Genomic DNA, 16,199 nt, shown 5'->3' on the forward strand with positions numbered 1-16,199 from the left:
AATTGATATTATGGACAGAGACATGCTAGAGTTTCTTTCCGCCTGGAAGAACCGCAGCACCCGAAACTTCGGACTTGAAAATTAAATAATCATCGTATACAAAACTAGTTAGACATTTATTGCGCCTCGGCAGCCCACCACCATTACTCCGTACCTTTTACTATTAGCTTCACTTGTCCCACCTTCATAGACCCGACGACCTTCCGGCGGTTGTTTGCAACGCTTGCATAAATGCATATTTCACCGAAAATGCAGGACAGTGTGTGAGTTAGGCATGCTTTGCGCCAAGCATTGGCAGATAGCGATTGTGGTAGATAAGGCCGCGGGCGAGCATTGCACAAGAAATAACACAGATCAATCCGGGCGGCATGAACTTGCCGGACCGGGCCCACCGGGAACCCATCATGCCGGCCAGCACCAGTGCTGTGCCAATCTGCAAAAGCGGACGCGGTGGCTCATCAGAGGACAGCATTGCACCATAGCCGAGCAGAGCGCCGAAGGTCAGACCGGCCGCCAGCGAGGGTACGGAACCTGTGGGGTCGTAAAGAGATTGCCCAAATCGAGCGAAAAGCATCAATGCATTTCTGGTTCTGGGAAAGTGTCGTAACAAATATTGCGTGGACGTACCTGCTTTGGCGTACCCTACAATGCCGCCGGCTGCGACGGTGGCGGCATACGCAAACCCAAGAATATCGACAGGCATAATGTATCTGGATGGCTGACGCGACTAAAGCTGATTAAATACAAACGATTTCACACGTACTTCTTATCACCACACGGTTTTACACGCCGGATCAACTGGATGAGTGAAAATAAATGCTAGAAATTATGCCGAACGAGAAAGTTTCGGCTGTCATTTCACAATAAATGACAAACCAAAACAAACACATTTTTCCAATTGGACTACAGGGCTGCTTCATGAGGTTCGACCTCGGAATGTACGGTATTTTGAAAAGGCGGTTAGACGCGTATGAATAATCACCCAGGACATCTGCAAGTATTCTTTCGAACAATTTGAGACAAAAAACATTCCATACCTATTGTTTGATTATTTACTCTTTATCTATTATTATTGCCTGTGCCTTTTGGGTGTGCAATAGAAGACAGAGAACTCCAATTGTTGTGATTAGAAATAGATATATGTAGTTATTTACGAACGATTTGCTTTGTCTCCCTACTCCATATAACGTACACTTTTTCATTTGTCTCCTTTTCGAGTGTGCTTATGCATGCGCAAATGGAAAATTATTACACGGCGCTTTAATGTTTTTGTGATTCCTCTTAATTTTTATAGCTGTTATTATTCGCCGACATCGAGAGCACTTCCATGATGTGTAACTTTAATTCTATGTTTAATCTATACCATTGGAAAGAACATCATGCACCTAAGTGCAAGATATTTTAGAATTAAAATGAATAAAACATTATTCATCGAACTCATTAAAACCGATTCGGTTGCCTCTTGTTATGTTCGCATTTCAACTACAGTTTGTTTCATTCTTAAGCCCTTCTCCTTCACATTGGACATATCTTATTGATTGACATTTTAATGATTTCAGCAGAACGATTTTTCTTTAATTTCAAGAAAAGGTACTTTGATTCGAGCAAATAAGGTTAGTAGCAAAATCATTTCATTGCCTCCAAGGTGTTACAAGATTTCAAGATATCAGAAGACTTCAACAGCTTTTTAAATATTTCGACGTTAATAAATGGATATAATATATTTTTTCTGATTGAAAGAGTATCAGAAATGATGTGTGGTTCGATTAAAGCTTGGAGTTCTAAGTGATTGAATTTATTGGTGCAACTATGTAACAGGACAATGGTAATATTCAGGAGGGTTTCAGTCGTAGGCTTTAATAATGATGAATGGCCGTAGTTACGCAATAATAAACAATGGAGTATTTTACTGATTGGACAAGGATCATAAACGAAATGCTGGACAAGCACAGTTCTTTTGGAACAAATATTGTGAAATGAATGTATAAAAAAAGTCAATTTCTCTTAATTGTGATGGAAATTCCAGCTTTATAAATGCGTCCTGCAGTAAACTTACTTATGCCCGAAAATGTACTACCATGTGCTTATGCGCTTTTAAGGACTGTCTTGACCGACACGAGATGAATTCTTACAGAAAAATAATATGGAGGAGCTCCAATCAGGCTACGGTATGCTTTCCGCTAGAAATTCCCACATTCACCTTACACTAAAGTTAACGAATAGTGCAACGAACACTGATTATACGTTCTAAGGGAAGTACGCTAGACATATCGCTACCTAGCTAACCGCGCTTGGTTTAGGTGAGCGCAAGGAACGTTATTACTAAAAAAGAAAGCTGTATGCCAAAGTAAAAATGTACAGAATCGTATCCCCTAGGCGCCATTTATAATCTCTCCTAGTGGGGCGTTTTTTCTCTCGTAGCACTGGCCATCAAGAAAGCGTGAACAAAACGTAGCTACCTTCCATTTTCTAATGCATCTCTATTTGACTACGACAGCAATAGTATAACCATCCACTTTTTCACCTCTTTATGTGCGTCTCGTTCGTTCGATATCGTCACTGCTCGTGTCGCGACACTCTTTGGGAGGGGATTTTAACACCGTCAACGAATTTAACACTATCTACATAGATGTGGTTTATATTTTTGTATATTTATATATTTTTGCATGTTAGTTTGGGATCACTACTCAACGCTATTGCTTGATTCTCCTGTATGAATAAGGATAGACGAAAACAAAACGAGCATAAGCTTTTATACATGGGAAGTACGGTTGAGGATTGCTTACGCCGTTCCAGAGCCTTAAAGTTGTACAGCAGAAGTTGATCTTTGCCGCTGTAAAACGAACGTAAAACAATACGGTCGTGATCATACAGAACATTGGGACATGCTTTACGGGTTTCGTTTAACTGTACACACTCAATCGGGGCTGACTATAGGGGTTTTTAATACGATAATGGAATGAATTCGTATTGCTGTTGCGCGAACTCGTACGTACATAAATTAGAGCATGTGCCCATCGCATCGATATACATTGGTGTGTTTTTCTTGTTTTTCCTTCCCAAATTTGCCATGTGCTATCGAGTTACATTAATGCTTAGAGTCTACTAGTTTGTGTTCATTTTCTTAGTTGTTCAGTTTGCAACCATCTTGCCACCTATCGGCTCCAGCTCCCTTTGTTTTGTTTCATTGGTTTCTGTGTTTCTGTTCGTCATTTACTCAGTATAAGCGCATTTAACTTCGTTTTCTACATTCTTAACTCCTATCTAATGCCTTTCGTTTGCTGTTGCTTTGTCGTGATGAAAGTGTAAAAAAATGATACAACACAAATACAAAACTAGAACAAAATCATTATCTCTCATTTCGTATCTTATCGTAGGCCGGGTAAATACTGGCGTTCGAAAAAAGCCTACAATATCAAGCGAATGGGGCGAAAATTGAAATTATTCAGCAAAACGATTATCAAACACACACACACTCAATCGAACGAGCGGAAACAAAGAGGATGAGTTTCATGAATCGTCGAAGCACAAGCCGTAATCTCGAAGAAAAAAATAACACAAGTGGCTTCAACAACGAAGTACCATCTTCCTACGTTGCCTTCCACCAAACCAACGACGTGTCATCTCAAACTGGCGTCGCCTCGTAGCTGCCCTCGACTGCTAGGACAGTTTCATTTTGCTGCCACTCTTCAGCATCGCATTGATGGCCTGGGATTTCATCAGGGCCGCCAGTTCGCGCTCCGGGTTCGGTGGGCACCTCCGCCTCCGGGAGCCCGTGTTTGGCGGCGGCGGTGGTCGATCGTTCGGGTAGTAGTTGTTGTCCGCTCGGACCGCTCGCCAGCTGAACTCAGACGTACTGAAAGTTATCCGGCCGAAGCAGTGGCTCATGCTCGACGTGCTTGTCGAACTCGAAGAACTGCATCCAGTCGGTGCGCTGAGGCTGCACCAGGCCGCAGCAACTGCACTCGAGGAAGTCGAACAGGTTCCTCAGTGGACCGCGGTTGAACGGACTCTTGCCACCCTTAGCCTGGAAGTGACGGTAGCGGCCGCGGTTCAAACGTTCGTTCGTCGTCATGCCGAGGCAGACGACCTGGTAACTCTGGCAGATTGTCAGCACAGTGACCCAGGACATGTGCAGGAGTGCGTTGCCCATGACCCAGCCGACCCACGGGTTGCACGAACCAATGGCGACGAGTGCGGACCATAATCCTGAAAAACGAAATACAGCGTTACCAACGAACTCGTTCACGAGCTTCCTATTTAACGCAAGCATACCACCGTCCATGTTGAAGTCGCATGTTTGTACGTAAAAATTTGCACCACCGTATAGCATCCAGGCGCACATGACTAGTAGCATCCATAGGAAACCCATGAAGTGTTTATGGTTTTTGGCCCCTAGAGTCATGAAATAAAAAATACAATGCAGCCGAATTAGCAATCAATCACAACCTGAGGGTAGGTTAAACATCACTTGCTTACCGATGCAATTGCCAACCCATGGGCAATGGTGATCGAAACGGGCCACACATCGGTCACACACGGAACAGTGCTTCGAACGCACCGGTCGGCGTACCAAGCAAGCGGAACAGAAGGCTGCCGGTTCGAAGCCGGTAGCACCACGTTCCGAAAGTTCAATAATGGTCTACAAAAAAAAATTACAATGTGTTACTCTCGCAGTTCACAATTCCACTCGCTCGTCGTTCATTGGACTTTTTTTTAATTTACCCTAAATCGTTGCTCTTGCGTTGGTTGTATGACGCCGGGATTGCCGCGCCAAGATTTGAGAAAGCAAACCCACAGTCCGGCACTGCATGTGAGAAATGCGAGCGAGGCCAGGAAGGAAACGGTCGGTGCGATGTAGGTGAGCCAGGTAACGTAGAACCATAACTTGGTGGCCATATACACGCTGAGCGGTAGCAGCGCCATCAAGTTTTCGTCGAACAAATGCTGTCCCACCGTTTGTGCCACTCCATACAGGCACCCAATAAGAAACACCTTGATGATGATCAGCGTGTCGGCGCAGAAGATCAGCCCGGCCAGGTAGAACACGAGGAACGGCGTGGCGATCATGGTCCACCAGCGGAACCGCTTGTCGAGGGTCATGCGGACGAACGGATTGCGACGCTGGGATTGCTGTGTAAGTTCTCGGATGCGGTCGGAAACCTTCGACCCAATCCAGATTGAGCCAAGGTGTGGCTGGAGCATGGTAAGAGGAGTGTCGCCACGCAAGTTCGGCACCTCCATGTTTGCTTTACCCTTCAGGACGAGTGTGCTGACGGCGGTGGCATTGCGCGCAAGGATGGCCCAATGGAGTGCCGTATTGCCGTGGGTGTGATCTGCCAGGCTCGGATTGGCGCCGAGGGTCAGCAGCAGGCGGACGGGATCGAGCGCGGAAATCTTCCAGGCTGCCCACATCAGTGCCGTCATACCGCCACGATCCTGCAGGTCGGGATTTACGCCACGAGCGATAAAGTATGCCACCAGTGCGGTGTGGCCGAATTGGGCAGCAAGGTGAATGCAGGAGCATCCTTCGGCGTCGCGAATGCTCGGATCGGCACCGGCTGCCAGCAGCAGCACTACCGCACCCAAATGACCCTGACGTGTGGCCCAGTGCAGTGGAGTGGCATTTAGTTCTCCGCCCACCGCGTCCACTATCGCACCCTTATCGAGAAAATATTTGATAATATCTTTTCGATTATTGATCGCAGCCCAGTGCAAGAGTGTGACCGTTTCGCTGTCTGGTTGATTCACATCCCAGCCCGCCTCAATGAGTTCCTTCACGCGCGCTATCGCACCATACTGTGTGGCTTTTACTATGTCGAACCCGCTGTAATCGTGCTCGACCGGGGCCACGGCCGTCTCGTGAGTTATCAATCCATCCCGATCGTGGCGCTCCGGTTCGGAGCAACCGCCAGCAGCTGCACTGCAAGCACTCTGGTACATTTTTGCCGTTCACCGAACGGTCGCCACCTCAAAAACCACACTGCGTACACACGTTCTTCCTAGCGGCAGGCGGTCGATACAGAACTAGACCACGGGCAGTTTTTTCACAACAAACGCCGTGCCCAAGGAGGAGGTCAATTTTACCACCGGGAACGGGGTTGATATTGTCGTAAGTCTAGCTGCAAATTGCTTTTGCACTTTTCTGCACTCTTGCAGTCATTACCACTACAGCACCCAACCCTGGTATAAATCACTGTACTGTTTTCGTGAAGAATCTTTGTTACTTTCAGCGATGAGTGTGACGAAAAGAATAAATACGAAATGATAAAATATCAATCCGCAAATTTCGATTTTTTTTCACTTTGCCGTATTTTGACATTGTTGACAGAGACAGTTGACAACGTGAAAAGGAAAAGAAAAAGAAAATGGATAATGTTGATAACACATTTCGAGAGTAAATTATTTGGTCGCGTGGAAGCCATTTTGCATTTTGATAGCAAAAGTAGTTTTCTCGTACTTATAATTTGAGAGAAGCATGACGAAATTTCATTACAATTTTAAATGATTCGTAGAATATCAACTCGTTAGCTAGAATGGAAAACTTTAACTTTACAAACTTTTCCTCCCAATTAATAACGGTCGACCAGTTAGCTTTGACATTTATGACGTTTCGTTTGTTGGTTTTTTAGCGCGCATTTTGTAGTCGGTAATTTAGTTGGCGTTCTTCGCCTCAAGATTTCATCGTAAATTGCTGGATTTTTAAATGAACGCAAAACGTAAACCGTTCGCTAAACCGAATGAAGCCACATCATCCGGTGCACCGAAAAAGTTCCGGTAAGTTTCTCGCGGTGGAAACATGTAATACAAGCATCCGCATTTCAGTTCACAACCTTTTGCTTTCATCGTTTGTTCAGCGATGCGGACGATGAAGAAGAGTTCGAAAGTTACTTCGAGGCAGAACTGGCCAATTTCGACGACGATGCTGATACGGCACGCATCGGTTTGGGGCCAGAAAGTGAAAACAGCTGCGCCAAATGGAGCCGACCCGCACCAGAACCACTCGATCCGAGCAAGGATCCGCTAGTGTTCCAGCAGATCGACATCGACAATTACATCGGCCAGCCGATGGCGGGAATGCCAGGGGCACAGATTGGCCCCGTACCGATTATGCGCATGTTTGGCGTTACGATGGAGGGAAATTCGGTTTGCGCACACGTACACGGGTTCCTACCGTATCTATACGTGGCGGCACCGAACGGCTTTAACAAGTCTCATCTGGCGGAATTTCGCACCGCACTAGACAAAGCCGTTCTGCACGATATGCGCTCGAACAAATCGAATGTACAGGAAGCGGTGCTCGATGTGGAACTGGTCGAGCGCCAGTCGATCATGGGCTACAACGGGGAGGATCGTTTCCAGTTCATCCGCGTAACGGTTTCACTGCCGAAACTGTTGGCCCCAGTCAAGCGGTTGTTGGAGAAGGAACAGATGATGCCATCGATGGATTTTCAGGACTGTCGGGTGTACGAAAGCAATATCGATTTCGACATTCGCTTTATGGTCGACACCGGAGTGGTCGGTTGTAGCTGGATCGAGCTGCCGGCGGGTAGCTGGCGCTACCGGCACCGGGGAAAATCGCCTGCACCAGAAACGCGTTGCCAGATCGAGGTCGATGTTGCGTTCAACGCATTCATCGCACACGACCCGGAGGGAGAATGGGCCAAGGTGGCACCGTTCCGTATACTCAGCTTCGATATTGAGTGCGCCGGTCGGAAGGGAATTTTCCCCGAGCCTCAGCACGATCCGGTCATTCAAATTGCCAACATGGTGATCCGACAGGGTGAACCGGAACCGTTCCTTCGGAATGTTTTCACACTTAAAGCGTGTGCTCCAATCGTTGGCGCACAGGTGCTCAGTTACGACACAGAACAGGAGCTCCTGGACAAGTGGGCCGTGTTTGTACGCGAGCTCGATCCGGATATTCTCACCGGGTACAACATTAACAACTTTGACGTGCCGTATCTACTGAACCGGGCGAGCCATCTGAAGGTGAAGAATTTTGAGTACCTCGGGCGTATCACAAACATACGTTCGGTCATTAAGGACACGGTGATCCAATCGAAGCAGATGGGCCGACGTGAGAACAAGTTCGTCAACTTTGCGGGTCGTGTGCCGTTCGATTTGCTGTTCGTGCTGCTCCGAGACTACAAGCTTCGTTCGTATACGCTCAACGCGGTCAGTTATCACTTCCTGCAGGAGCAAAAAGAAGACGTACACCATAGTATCATCACGGATTTGCAGAATGAAAGCGATCAGACGAGGCGCCGATTAGCGATGTACTGCCTAAAGGATGCGTACCTTCCATTGCGTCTACTGAACAAGCTGATGTGCATTGTGAACTACATGGAAATGGCCCGTGTGACTGGTGTCCCGCTCGCTTGTCTGCTAACACGTGGCCAGCAGATAAAAGTCATGAGTCAACTGTTGCGTAAATCACGCGTAGCCGGTTACCTCATCCCGTCCTACCAGAGTTCTGGCACGGACGAGCAGTACGAAGGTGCCACCGTTATCGAACCGAAGCGTGGCTACTACGCAAATCCGATCTCGACGCTCGATTTCGCCTCGCTGTACCCAAGTATCATGATGGCACACAATCTTTGCTACACGACCCTTGTCCAGCCGAACATGAAGGACCGGCTAGGGCTTGACCCCGATCAGCTCACCCATACGCCCGCGAACAACGTGTTCGTGAAGGCATCGGTTCGGAAGGGTATACTGCCGGAAATTCTCGAGTCTCTGCTGGCCGCCCGTAAGCGTGCCAAGGCCGATCTCAAGGTCGAAACAGACCCATTTAAGCGCTCCGTCCTCGACGGCCGACAGCTGGCGCTGAAGATTTCCGCCAACTCGGTGTACGGGTTTACCGGAGCGCAGGTGGGAAAGTTGCCCTGCCTGGAGATTTCCGGCTCCGTTACGGCGTACGGGCGGACGATGATCGAGTACACGAAACAGGAGGTCGAGCAGCGGTACACGGTGGAGAATGGATACGAGAACGATGCGGTCGTCATATACGGCGATACCGATTCGGTGATGGTAAACTTTGGAGTGAAAACGCTCGAGCGAAGCATGGAGCTCGGGAAGGAGGCTGCCGATTACGTGAGTGCGAAGTTCGTCAAACCGATCAAGCTCGAGTTCGAGAAGGTTTACTATCCGTACCTGCTGATCAACAAGAAGCGCTACGCTGGGCTTTACTTTACGCGCCCCGACAAGTACGACAAGATGGACTGCAAGGGTATCGAGACGGTGCGGCGTGACAATTCTCCGCTGGTGGCGAACCTAATGAACAACTGCCTACAGAAGCTGCTAATCGAGCGCAATCCGGATGGTGCGATCGAGTACGCGAAGCAAACGATCGCCGATCTGCTGTGCAATCGGATCGATATTTCGCAGCTGGTAATCACGAAGGAGCTGGCCAAGAGTGACTATGCGGCCAAACAGGCGCACGTCGAGCTGGCGAACAAGATGAAAAAGCGTGACCCGGGTAACGCACCGAAGCTGGGCGATCGCGTTCCGTACGTGCTGATAGCGGCGGCGAAAAACACACCCGCCTACATGAAGGCGGAAGATCCGATCTACGTACTGGAGAACTGCATCCCGATCGATGCCAACTACTACCTGGACAACCAACTGTCCAAGCCGCTGCTGCGTATCTTCGAGCCGATCTTGGGTGATAAGGCGGAATCGATCCTGCTGCGAGGTGATCACACACGCACCCGTGCCGTTGTCACATCGAAGGTTGGCGCGCTGGCCGCGTTCACCAAAAAGAGGGACGCGTGTCTCGGATGCAAAGCGCTGCTCCCAGTCGGACAGGAGGGCCGGGCGCTCTGTCAGCACTGTGGCCCAAACGAAGCCACGCTCTACCAGGCTGAGCTGAGTGCCCAGCGTTCGCTCGAGGATCGATTCTGTCGGCTCTGGACGGAGTGCCAAAGGTGTCAGGGATCGCTGCACGAGGAGGTCATCTGCACCAGTCGTGATTGTCCCATTTTTTACATGCGCACCAAGATCAAGATGGAGCTGGAAACGCAGGAGAAACGAGTGTCACGCTTCGGGGTGCCAACGTGGTAAACGTTTGGTGGCAGTAACAGATCAGATATCTGTAGCTTACTTTTTTTTTTTCTAACAACAGCTGAGAGAATAGCTCGTTAACGAGCAACATCAGTCTAGGTCGAATTGAAGAATCTTTAACCAGAATTACATAGGCAGTAACATATAACACAAATCCACCATAATTACAGTTGAACTTAATTCGTTTGTATAATAGTTTTTAATGGTACATAATATTCTTTTTTTTTTCAATATAAAATTAATGTTTTTCAATCCAACACAAATGTGTGTGGTTTTCATGACGCTTGCATTGCTCCAACGCACTCCCATCTAACCCCTATAAGCGGGAGGAGAAAACGAACGAAACTGTGACCGAACAAAGGGATAAGGGCGGCGTGCGAAGGAAAACTAATTAAACTAGGGTATTTGCTTGTTTGTCCTTTCTTTCGTCAGCACTTCCACCCATTTAAATTATTTGGGAAATTGGAGGAAAAAAGGTCAAAATGGTTGGCATGTTAAAGCGGATGAGAGCGGAAACCAAATTTTCCCGTTATACACCGTGTTATTATGTTGCATTGGCGTCACATCGGACAGCTAAAGCAGCGATAATGATAAATTTGAGTGACACGCATTTTCGCATTGTAAACGTATCGAGTAAAGTACTCCATGCTAAGTTTTAAAGGTCCCGCGGTCCTACGGCAGTACCAGCAACACTCTCGAGAAGATCGAAAAACGGCTGGGCTTCGCGGTTGGGACTTTGTCGTCGTAGTCGTCGTCGTCGTCGCTAAAGTAGATGAACCCCGTCATGGGGAACGATGAATGGAACTGCAGAGGGAAGAGCGGACAGGGCGAACTGCGGCGTATGACTGCGGGCAGCAGCTACTTTCGCGCCTGTAACGCATTCGAGAGCCAGTCCATGGCCTGATCGAGGCCCTCTCCTTTGGTGGCGGATGTTTTAAATATTTGGAACGTTCGGTTTTTAAGCGCCTCCAGCCCGAGCGCCTGATGCACCTCCGCCACACTCATGCATCCCTCCATGTCCTGCTTGTTGGCCAGCACGACCAGTATAGCTCCGGCCAGCTCGTCTTCCTACGGAAGGAACGATATGAAACGTGTTCTCGCGCATTACGTCTACGCTCTTTGTGTAGGTGAATTTTTTCCTTACCCTTAGCATGTAAAGCAGTTCATCTTTCGATATGCCTATCCTATCCTTGTCTGCAGAATCTACTACGTATATGATAGCATCTGTATTGCTGTAATAGCAACGCCAATATGGTCTGTAAGAAGAATTAAAAGAATTTATAGGTGCTGTAAGATCGAGAACCCGCTAACAAACACCTACCGTATGCTGGTCTGGCCACCCAAGTCCCACACTTGGAATTTAAGATTTTTGTATGTCACCTGTTCCACGTTGAAGCCTATCGTTGGTATCGTGGTAACCACCTCTCCCACCTGCAATCGATACAGTATTGTCGTCTTACCGGCGCCATCTAGACCGAGGATAAGTATTCGCATCTCCCGACTACCTAGTAGGCCACGAAAGTAACTGAACAGTCCACCTGTAAAGCATAAAGGGAGCAGATATTTTTTTCAATCGATATGGAGAAATATTATCACCGAGAAGAAATCGGCTAGCGCCTCCACCCTTCTCTACCTACCCATGTTTTCTTGAAACTTTCTGTGTTTTTGTGCAGTCACGAACGGTGTCAACAATGACCGTATATGCGGGAACGGGAATGGATTGTGGCTGGCTAGAGTGTGGCAAACGGGTTATCTCCACTCGGACACAGCTAACTGGCGCCGGTAATGATAAAGTTTCAATCGAAATCCCGTAAAATGCCCTTCCCCAAGGGAATCACTTCACAGCACCAACAATACGGTTTTACAGTCGGACGAGTCAGACAATTTTTTGCAGTCCAACATTTGACATCTTGTTCGTGTTTGACGTGTCGTCGTGACTTTTCACAACCGCCCATGCAACAAAAATCGAACATTTCGAACAACCATTTTCGAATAGTACACGAGGCTTATACATGACCGCAGGTTCACACGGCGCTGCGACAATCCTGCGATCGGGAGTTTCTGCGACACTTTTGACATACGAAATGGCCGACCTAGGCTATTTTTTGATTACTTTGACACTTCAGTGATCGCAGAAACCCCGGTCGCAGGAAAGTTGCAGCGCTGTGTAGACCTGCGGTGACGGTATTTATGACCACGATTATTCGCCCTTTATACCATTATTAGACGGGGGTCCGCGACAGCCGAGCGGTAGCGCCGGTTAGAAAATCGGCCCATGAGCGCCGGGGCTCACCACCTCGACGGCGTGGGTTCGAATCCCAACCGAGACCAAACCCTACCCTGTACGAGAGGACTGACTATCCACGTACAACAGGGAAACAAGTCTCGTAAGCCCTTAACGGGCAGGTATGACCAAGAGGTCGTTACACCAAGAAAAAGAAGAACCCTTATTAGAAAAGGAATATTTCTGTCCGTCGATTTTGGAAGATAGTGTCAGATGGCCATTGACAGCAATATTCCGATTTTCTTTCGGTTACCCGGTTGACAACCCGGTTGACAAAAAATCAAAGTTTTTGCAGCTGTCATGTAGTACCAGCAAGTTTTTCCATGGCAGATTGCTGGGACTCTTGCTGGAACTACATAGTACCAGCAACAATGTCAATTTCTATCAACCGGGTAGTATTTTTATGTCAAAGTGGCTATTTGTTTACTTTTTGCTCTGTTGTTTGCAACAGATTTTGTTCGTTACTCTAGGTTTAACAATACGCTAAATTCAAACATGAAAATGATCAATTAACTGCAAAACACATGTTGTGGAACTTTGCGTTATTACACGAGCGGATAGTATTTTCATGTCAAAAGCCAATTTTAGCAGAAAAATACTGGGCAAAGATGTCAGAAAAAGCCCTCGTCTCATAAGGGTATTATTATGTGCCAACGGGAATTGTAATGTTTTAGGTTAGGTTAAATTGGATAGAAAAGTATGGCCTCATCACACTGGTCACTTGGTGGTGCCTTTTCAAAGCCACTGAACTGTCAAACTCGGGACACGTTGGTCCAATGACTTTTATTTTTCATCGTTTGAGTGATGATTTGTTGAAACATGACATTTGTAGGGTTCCACAGAACCCACACCTCTCTTTGCAATGTTCCAGCGCAGAATTGCATACCTCCGGGAATTTTATGCAACATCCCATTATTTGATAGCAAACTTGCAGAGCAAGCATGTACTGCGCCAGTACCTTACTCCCCAAGTCTGTCATTCATAGAATCGAAACCGTGTACATATTGTGTACACTGGATATGTACTCGTATTCGTTTCTTGTGTCGAAAATTAATCAGCTGCAGCACGGATTGGCAAACTCACAATGGGATGAAGCGTTGCATCGGTAAAATCCCAAATGAAGCCCCCCCAGCCGAAATCGCTGTCGTGGCTACACCATTTGTGAGCAGATGTACCTTAAAGGTATGCAATTGGTGAAACAAATGTCGTTGTGTGAACCGTTCGAATTGAAATCTCGTTAAATTAAAGATGATTATTATACTGGAAAGGATGTACAACATAAACTCCCTCATGCATAACTTGCATGAGTGTATGAAAATTCGGCTACGCCATCAATCTAGGGGTGCGGTATGAGGGGGGCCCACGGGCCCCCCTTATTTCACAAATTTATAACAAACTCCCTTTTTCGGTAGACCTAGCGCAGTCCGCTCGCTACGCTCGCTGCGGGCGCGCCGCCGTTTCATACTCATTTTTGTTGAACTTTGAACGAAATACACCAGCGTGTTATCCTTTATGGCTGATACACAAACGACTGACACTGAGCCGAGCGTTCGCCGTGCTTTTATTCAGATGGTCAAAGTTCATACATATAGAGGTGCACCCTTGTCACCATCGCGGTTTGACATTTCTCCTGTCATTTGACGCTTCTATGAACAGTACATTCATGCCAACATACATATGTCAACACTCCTCCTCATGAATCTAATGTTCATTCCGTTACTAACTTGCTAATACCGAGTCCTATCGAGAGTTCTTTAATCTTTTGTGCCCCTAGTGGTTTGGTTAATATGTCGGCTAGCATTGCTTCAGAAGCACAATACTTTAATTCGATAACTTTCGTGTTACAAAGATCTCTAGTATAATGATATTTCATATCTATGTGCTTTGACTTTCTCTTTTCATGACCTGACAAAGTAAATTCAATGCACGCACGATTATCTTCGTTAATAATGGTTGCTTCTCTTTGTTTTACATCCATTTCCTCCAATAGCCTACGCAACCAAACCGCTTGCTGTCCTGCCTCAGATAGAGCTACGTATTCGGCTTCCATTGTAGACATCGAAACGCAAGTCTGTTTTCTACTCGACCAACTGACTGTGCCTCCTCCTAAGCGGTATAGGTATCCGCTACAAGATTTCCTGTCACTGGTATCTCCAGCCCAGTCAGCGTCGCTATATCCTACAAGCACAAGTTTTTCATTCTGGCTTCCTAATTTCAACGCATTGTCGATTGTAAATAGTAAATAACGCACTACTCTTTTCGCTTCCAACCAATCGGATTCTGTAGGGTTGCTTACATATCTGCTTAATATGTTTGTAGCTACTGCTATATCCGGGCGTGTGTGTGTTGCTAAATAAAGTAGACTTCCTACAAGCCTTTGGTAATCATCATTGTTTTTCATACCCTCACTCTTCAGCCTATTATTGAAATGATCTGGATCCATAGGGTACTTGGAAACCTTTGCTTGATCCAAACCGAAACGTTTTGCAACTGTTCGTATGAAACTATCTTGTATCAAGCTATAAAATCCGTCCTTATTTTTTATCACTCGCATCCCCAGAAACCAATTTATGTCTCCTAAGGATGAGACTTGTAGTGTTTTACTGATAATTTTAACCACGCTCTCGATTAATTCTTCACTACTTCCTGCAATGATCATGTCGTCTACATATATTAACAAATATAGTATATCATGCTTACGTTCCATCTTGAAGAGACATGTGTCCGCTTTACATTGTTTGAATCCGTTCTGTTCAAGTATTCCCAATATTGTTTGGTACCAGACCCTTGCGGCCTGTTTTAGTCCATACATGCTCTTGTTCAGGCGACACACTAAACCTTCCTTGCCTTTCTTTGAGTATCCCTGTGGTTGTCGCATATAAATGGTTTCATCTAACACACCGTACAAATACGCAGTCTTGACGTCTAGATGTTTAACGTAAAACTTCTTGTGCCCTGCTATTGTCAACAAGAGTCTTAATGTGCACTGATTTGCTACAGGTGCAGTAACTTCTTCGTAATCAAATCCTTTCCTTTGCCCGAAACCTTGCGCTACAAGTCTTGCCTTATATCGATCAACATTTCCATTCGCGTCCAACTTTTTCTTAAAAACCCATTTACATCCGATAATGTTGCTGTTCTCGGGTGGATACGTTAGCTCCCACGTGTTGTTGGCTTCTAGGGATCGGAACTCATCTTCGATAGCCTCCATCCACCTGTCCTTTTCCACGGATGTTATGGCTTCGTTGTACGACGCTGGCTCATCCACACTTGTTCTTACCAAACCTAAAAAATAGTCGGTAAATTTAGCTGGTGGTTTACCTCTTGTCGATCGCTGTGTTAATGGATCGGCAACCGGCTGGTCTAGGTCTTCTGAGCCCGATGAGTAATGCTCGTTTTCTTCCGCTGTATCAAAATTCTCCTCCTGCACGTTGATCGGGTTGCTTTCTTCATCGACATCATCATGTTTGTATCGATCAGGATCAACGTCGAGTATAATTTCATCAACAGGAACACTATCACCTTGCTCGCACGATGCTTCGTTGAATACGACGTCACGACTAATCACAATGCGGTCCGTGCTAGTATCTACAAGCCTGTATGCCTTTTCTTGGATGGAATATCCGACGAATCTTAGTTGCTTTGCCTTGGGTTCCATTTTTCCACGCTTTTCTTTAGGTATTTGAACCCATGCTTCGCATCCAAACACTTTGAAATGGTTGTAGGATGGCTTTCTACCGAACCATTTTTCAAAAGGTGACATTCCGATTATTTTCGATGGTAGTCGATTCTGGGTATATGCTGCAGTAAGTACTGCTTCTCCCCAATATTTGCTTTCTAAACGTGCATC

At 46.6% G+C, this 16,199-nt stretch overlaps 4 protein-coding genes across 6 annotated transcripts; 1 reads left to right on the top strand and 3 right to left on the bottom strand.

Annotated features, from left to right (window-relative positions):
* Positions 1–110: 110 nt before the first annotated feature.
* On the bottom strand, positions 111–850 carry LOC131258535 (transmembrane protein 14 homolog). Its single transcript, XM_058259870.1, has 2 exons — positions 628–850; positions 111–531 (listed from the first exon to the last, which is right to left on the bottom strand). The coding sequence occupies exons 1-2, from the start codon at positions 701–703 to the stop codon at positions 269–271; spliced, it is 339 nt and encodes a 112-aa protein (XP_058115853.1). The 5' UTR covers positions 704–850; the 3' UTR covers positions 111–268.
* Positions 851–1,082: 232 nt separating this feature from the next.
* On the bottom strand, positions 1,083–6,214 carry LOC131260909 (palmitoyltransferase Hip14). Of its 3 annotated transcripts, none has more exons than XM_058262761.1 (4): positions 4,726–6,214; positions 4,480–4,642; positions 4,279–4,395; positions 1,083–4,209 (listed from the first exon to the last, which is right to left on the bottom strand). In XM_058262761.1, the coding sequence occupies exons 1-4, from the start codon at positions 5,941–5,943 to the stop codon at positions 3,848–3,850; spliced, it is 1,860 nt and encodes a 619-aa protein (XP_058118744.1). In that variant the 5' UTR covers positions 5,944–6,214; the 3' UTR covers positions 1,083–3,847. The 3 variants fall into 3 exon arrangements, with proteins under 3 accessions (XP_058118744.1, XP_058118747.1, XP_058118746.1); XM_058262764.1 differs by having other exon boundaries at positions 4,276–4,395; XM_058262763.1 differs by having other exon boundaries at positions 1,083–4,395.
* A 431-nt stretch (positions 6,215–6,645) lies between these two features.
* LOC131260049 (DNA polymerase delta catalytic subunit) lies at positions 6,646–10,321 on the top strand. The gene is made up of 2 exons (XM_058261701.1): positions 6,646–6,777; positions 6,858–10,321. Exons 1-2 carry the CDS (start codon positions 6,707–6,709, stop codon positions 10,063–10,065), a joined length of 3,279 nt encoding a protein of 1,092 aa, XP_058117684.1. The 5' UTR covers positions 6,646–6,706; the 3' UTR covers positions 10,066–10,321.
* Positions 10,029–11,957, bottom strand: LOC131260050 (ADP-ribosylation factor-like protein 1). The gene is made up of 4 exons (XM_058261702.1): positions 11,703–11,957; positions 11,387–11,603; positions 11,210–11,321; positions 10,029–11,133 (listed from the first exon to the last, which is right to left on the bottom strand). The coding sequence occupies exons 1-4, from the start codon at positions 11,704–11,706 to the stop codon at positions 10,924–10,926; spliced, it is 543 nt and encodes a 180-aa protein (XP_058117685.1). The 5' UTR covers positions 11,707–11,957; the 3' UTR covers positions 10,029–10,923.
* Between the last annotated feature and the right edge of the window lie 4,242 nt (positions 11,958–16,199).

This window comes from Anopheles coustani, chromosome 3 (genome assembly GCF_943734705.1).
Source record: "Anopheles coustani chromosome 3, idAnoCousDA_361_x.2, whole genome shotgun sequence".
NCBI classification, from domain to species: domain Eukaryota; kingdom Metazoa; phylum Arthropoda; class Insecta; order Diptera; family Culicidae; genus Anopheles; species Anopheles coustani.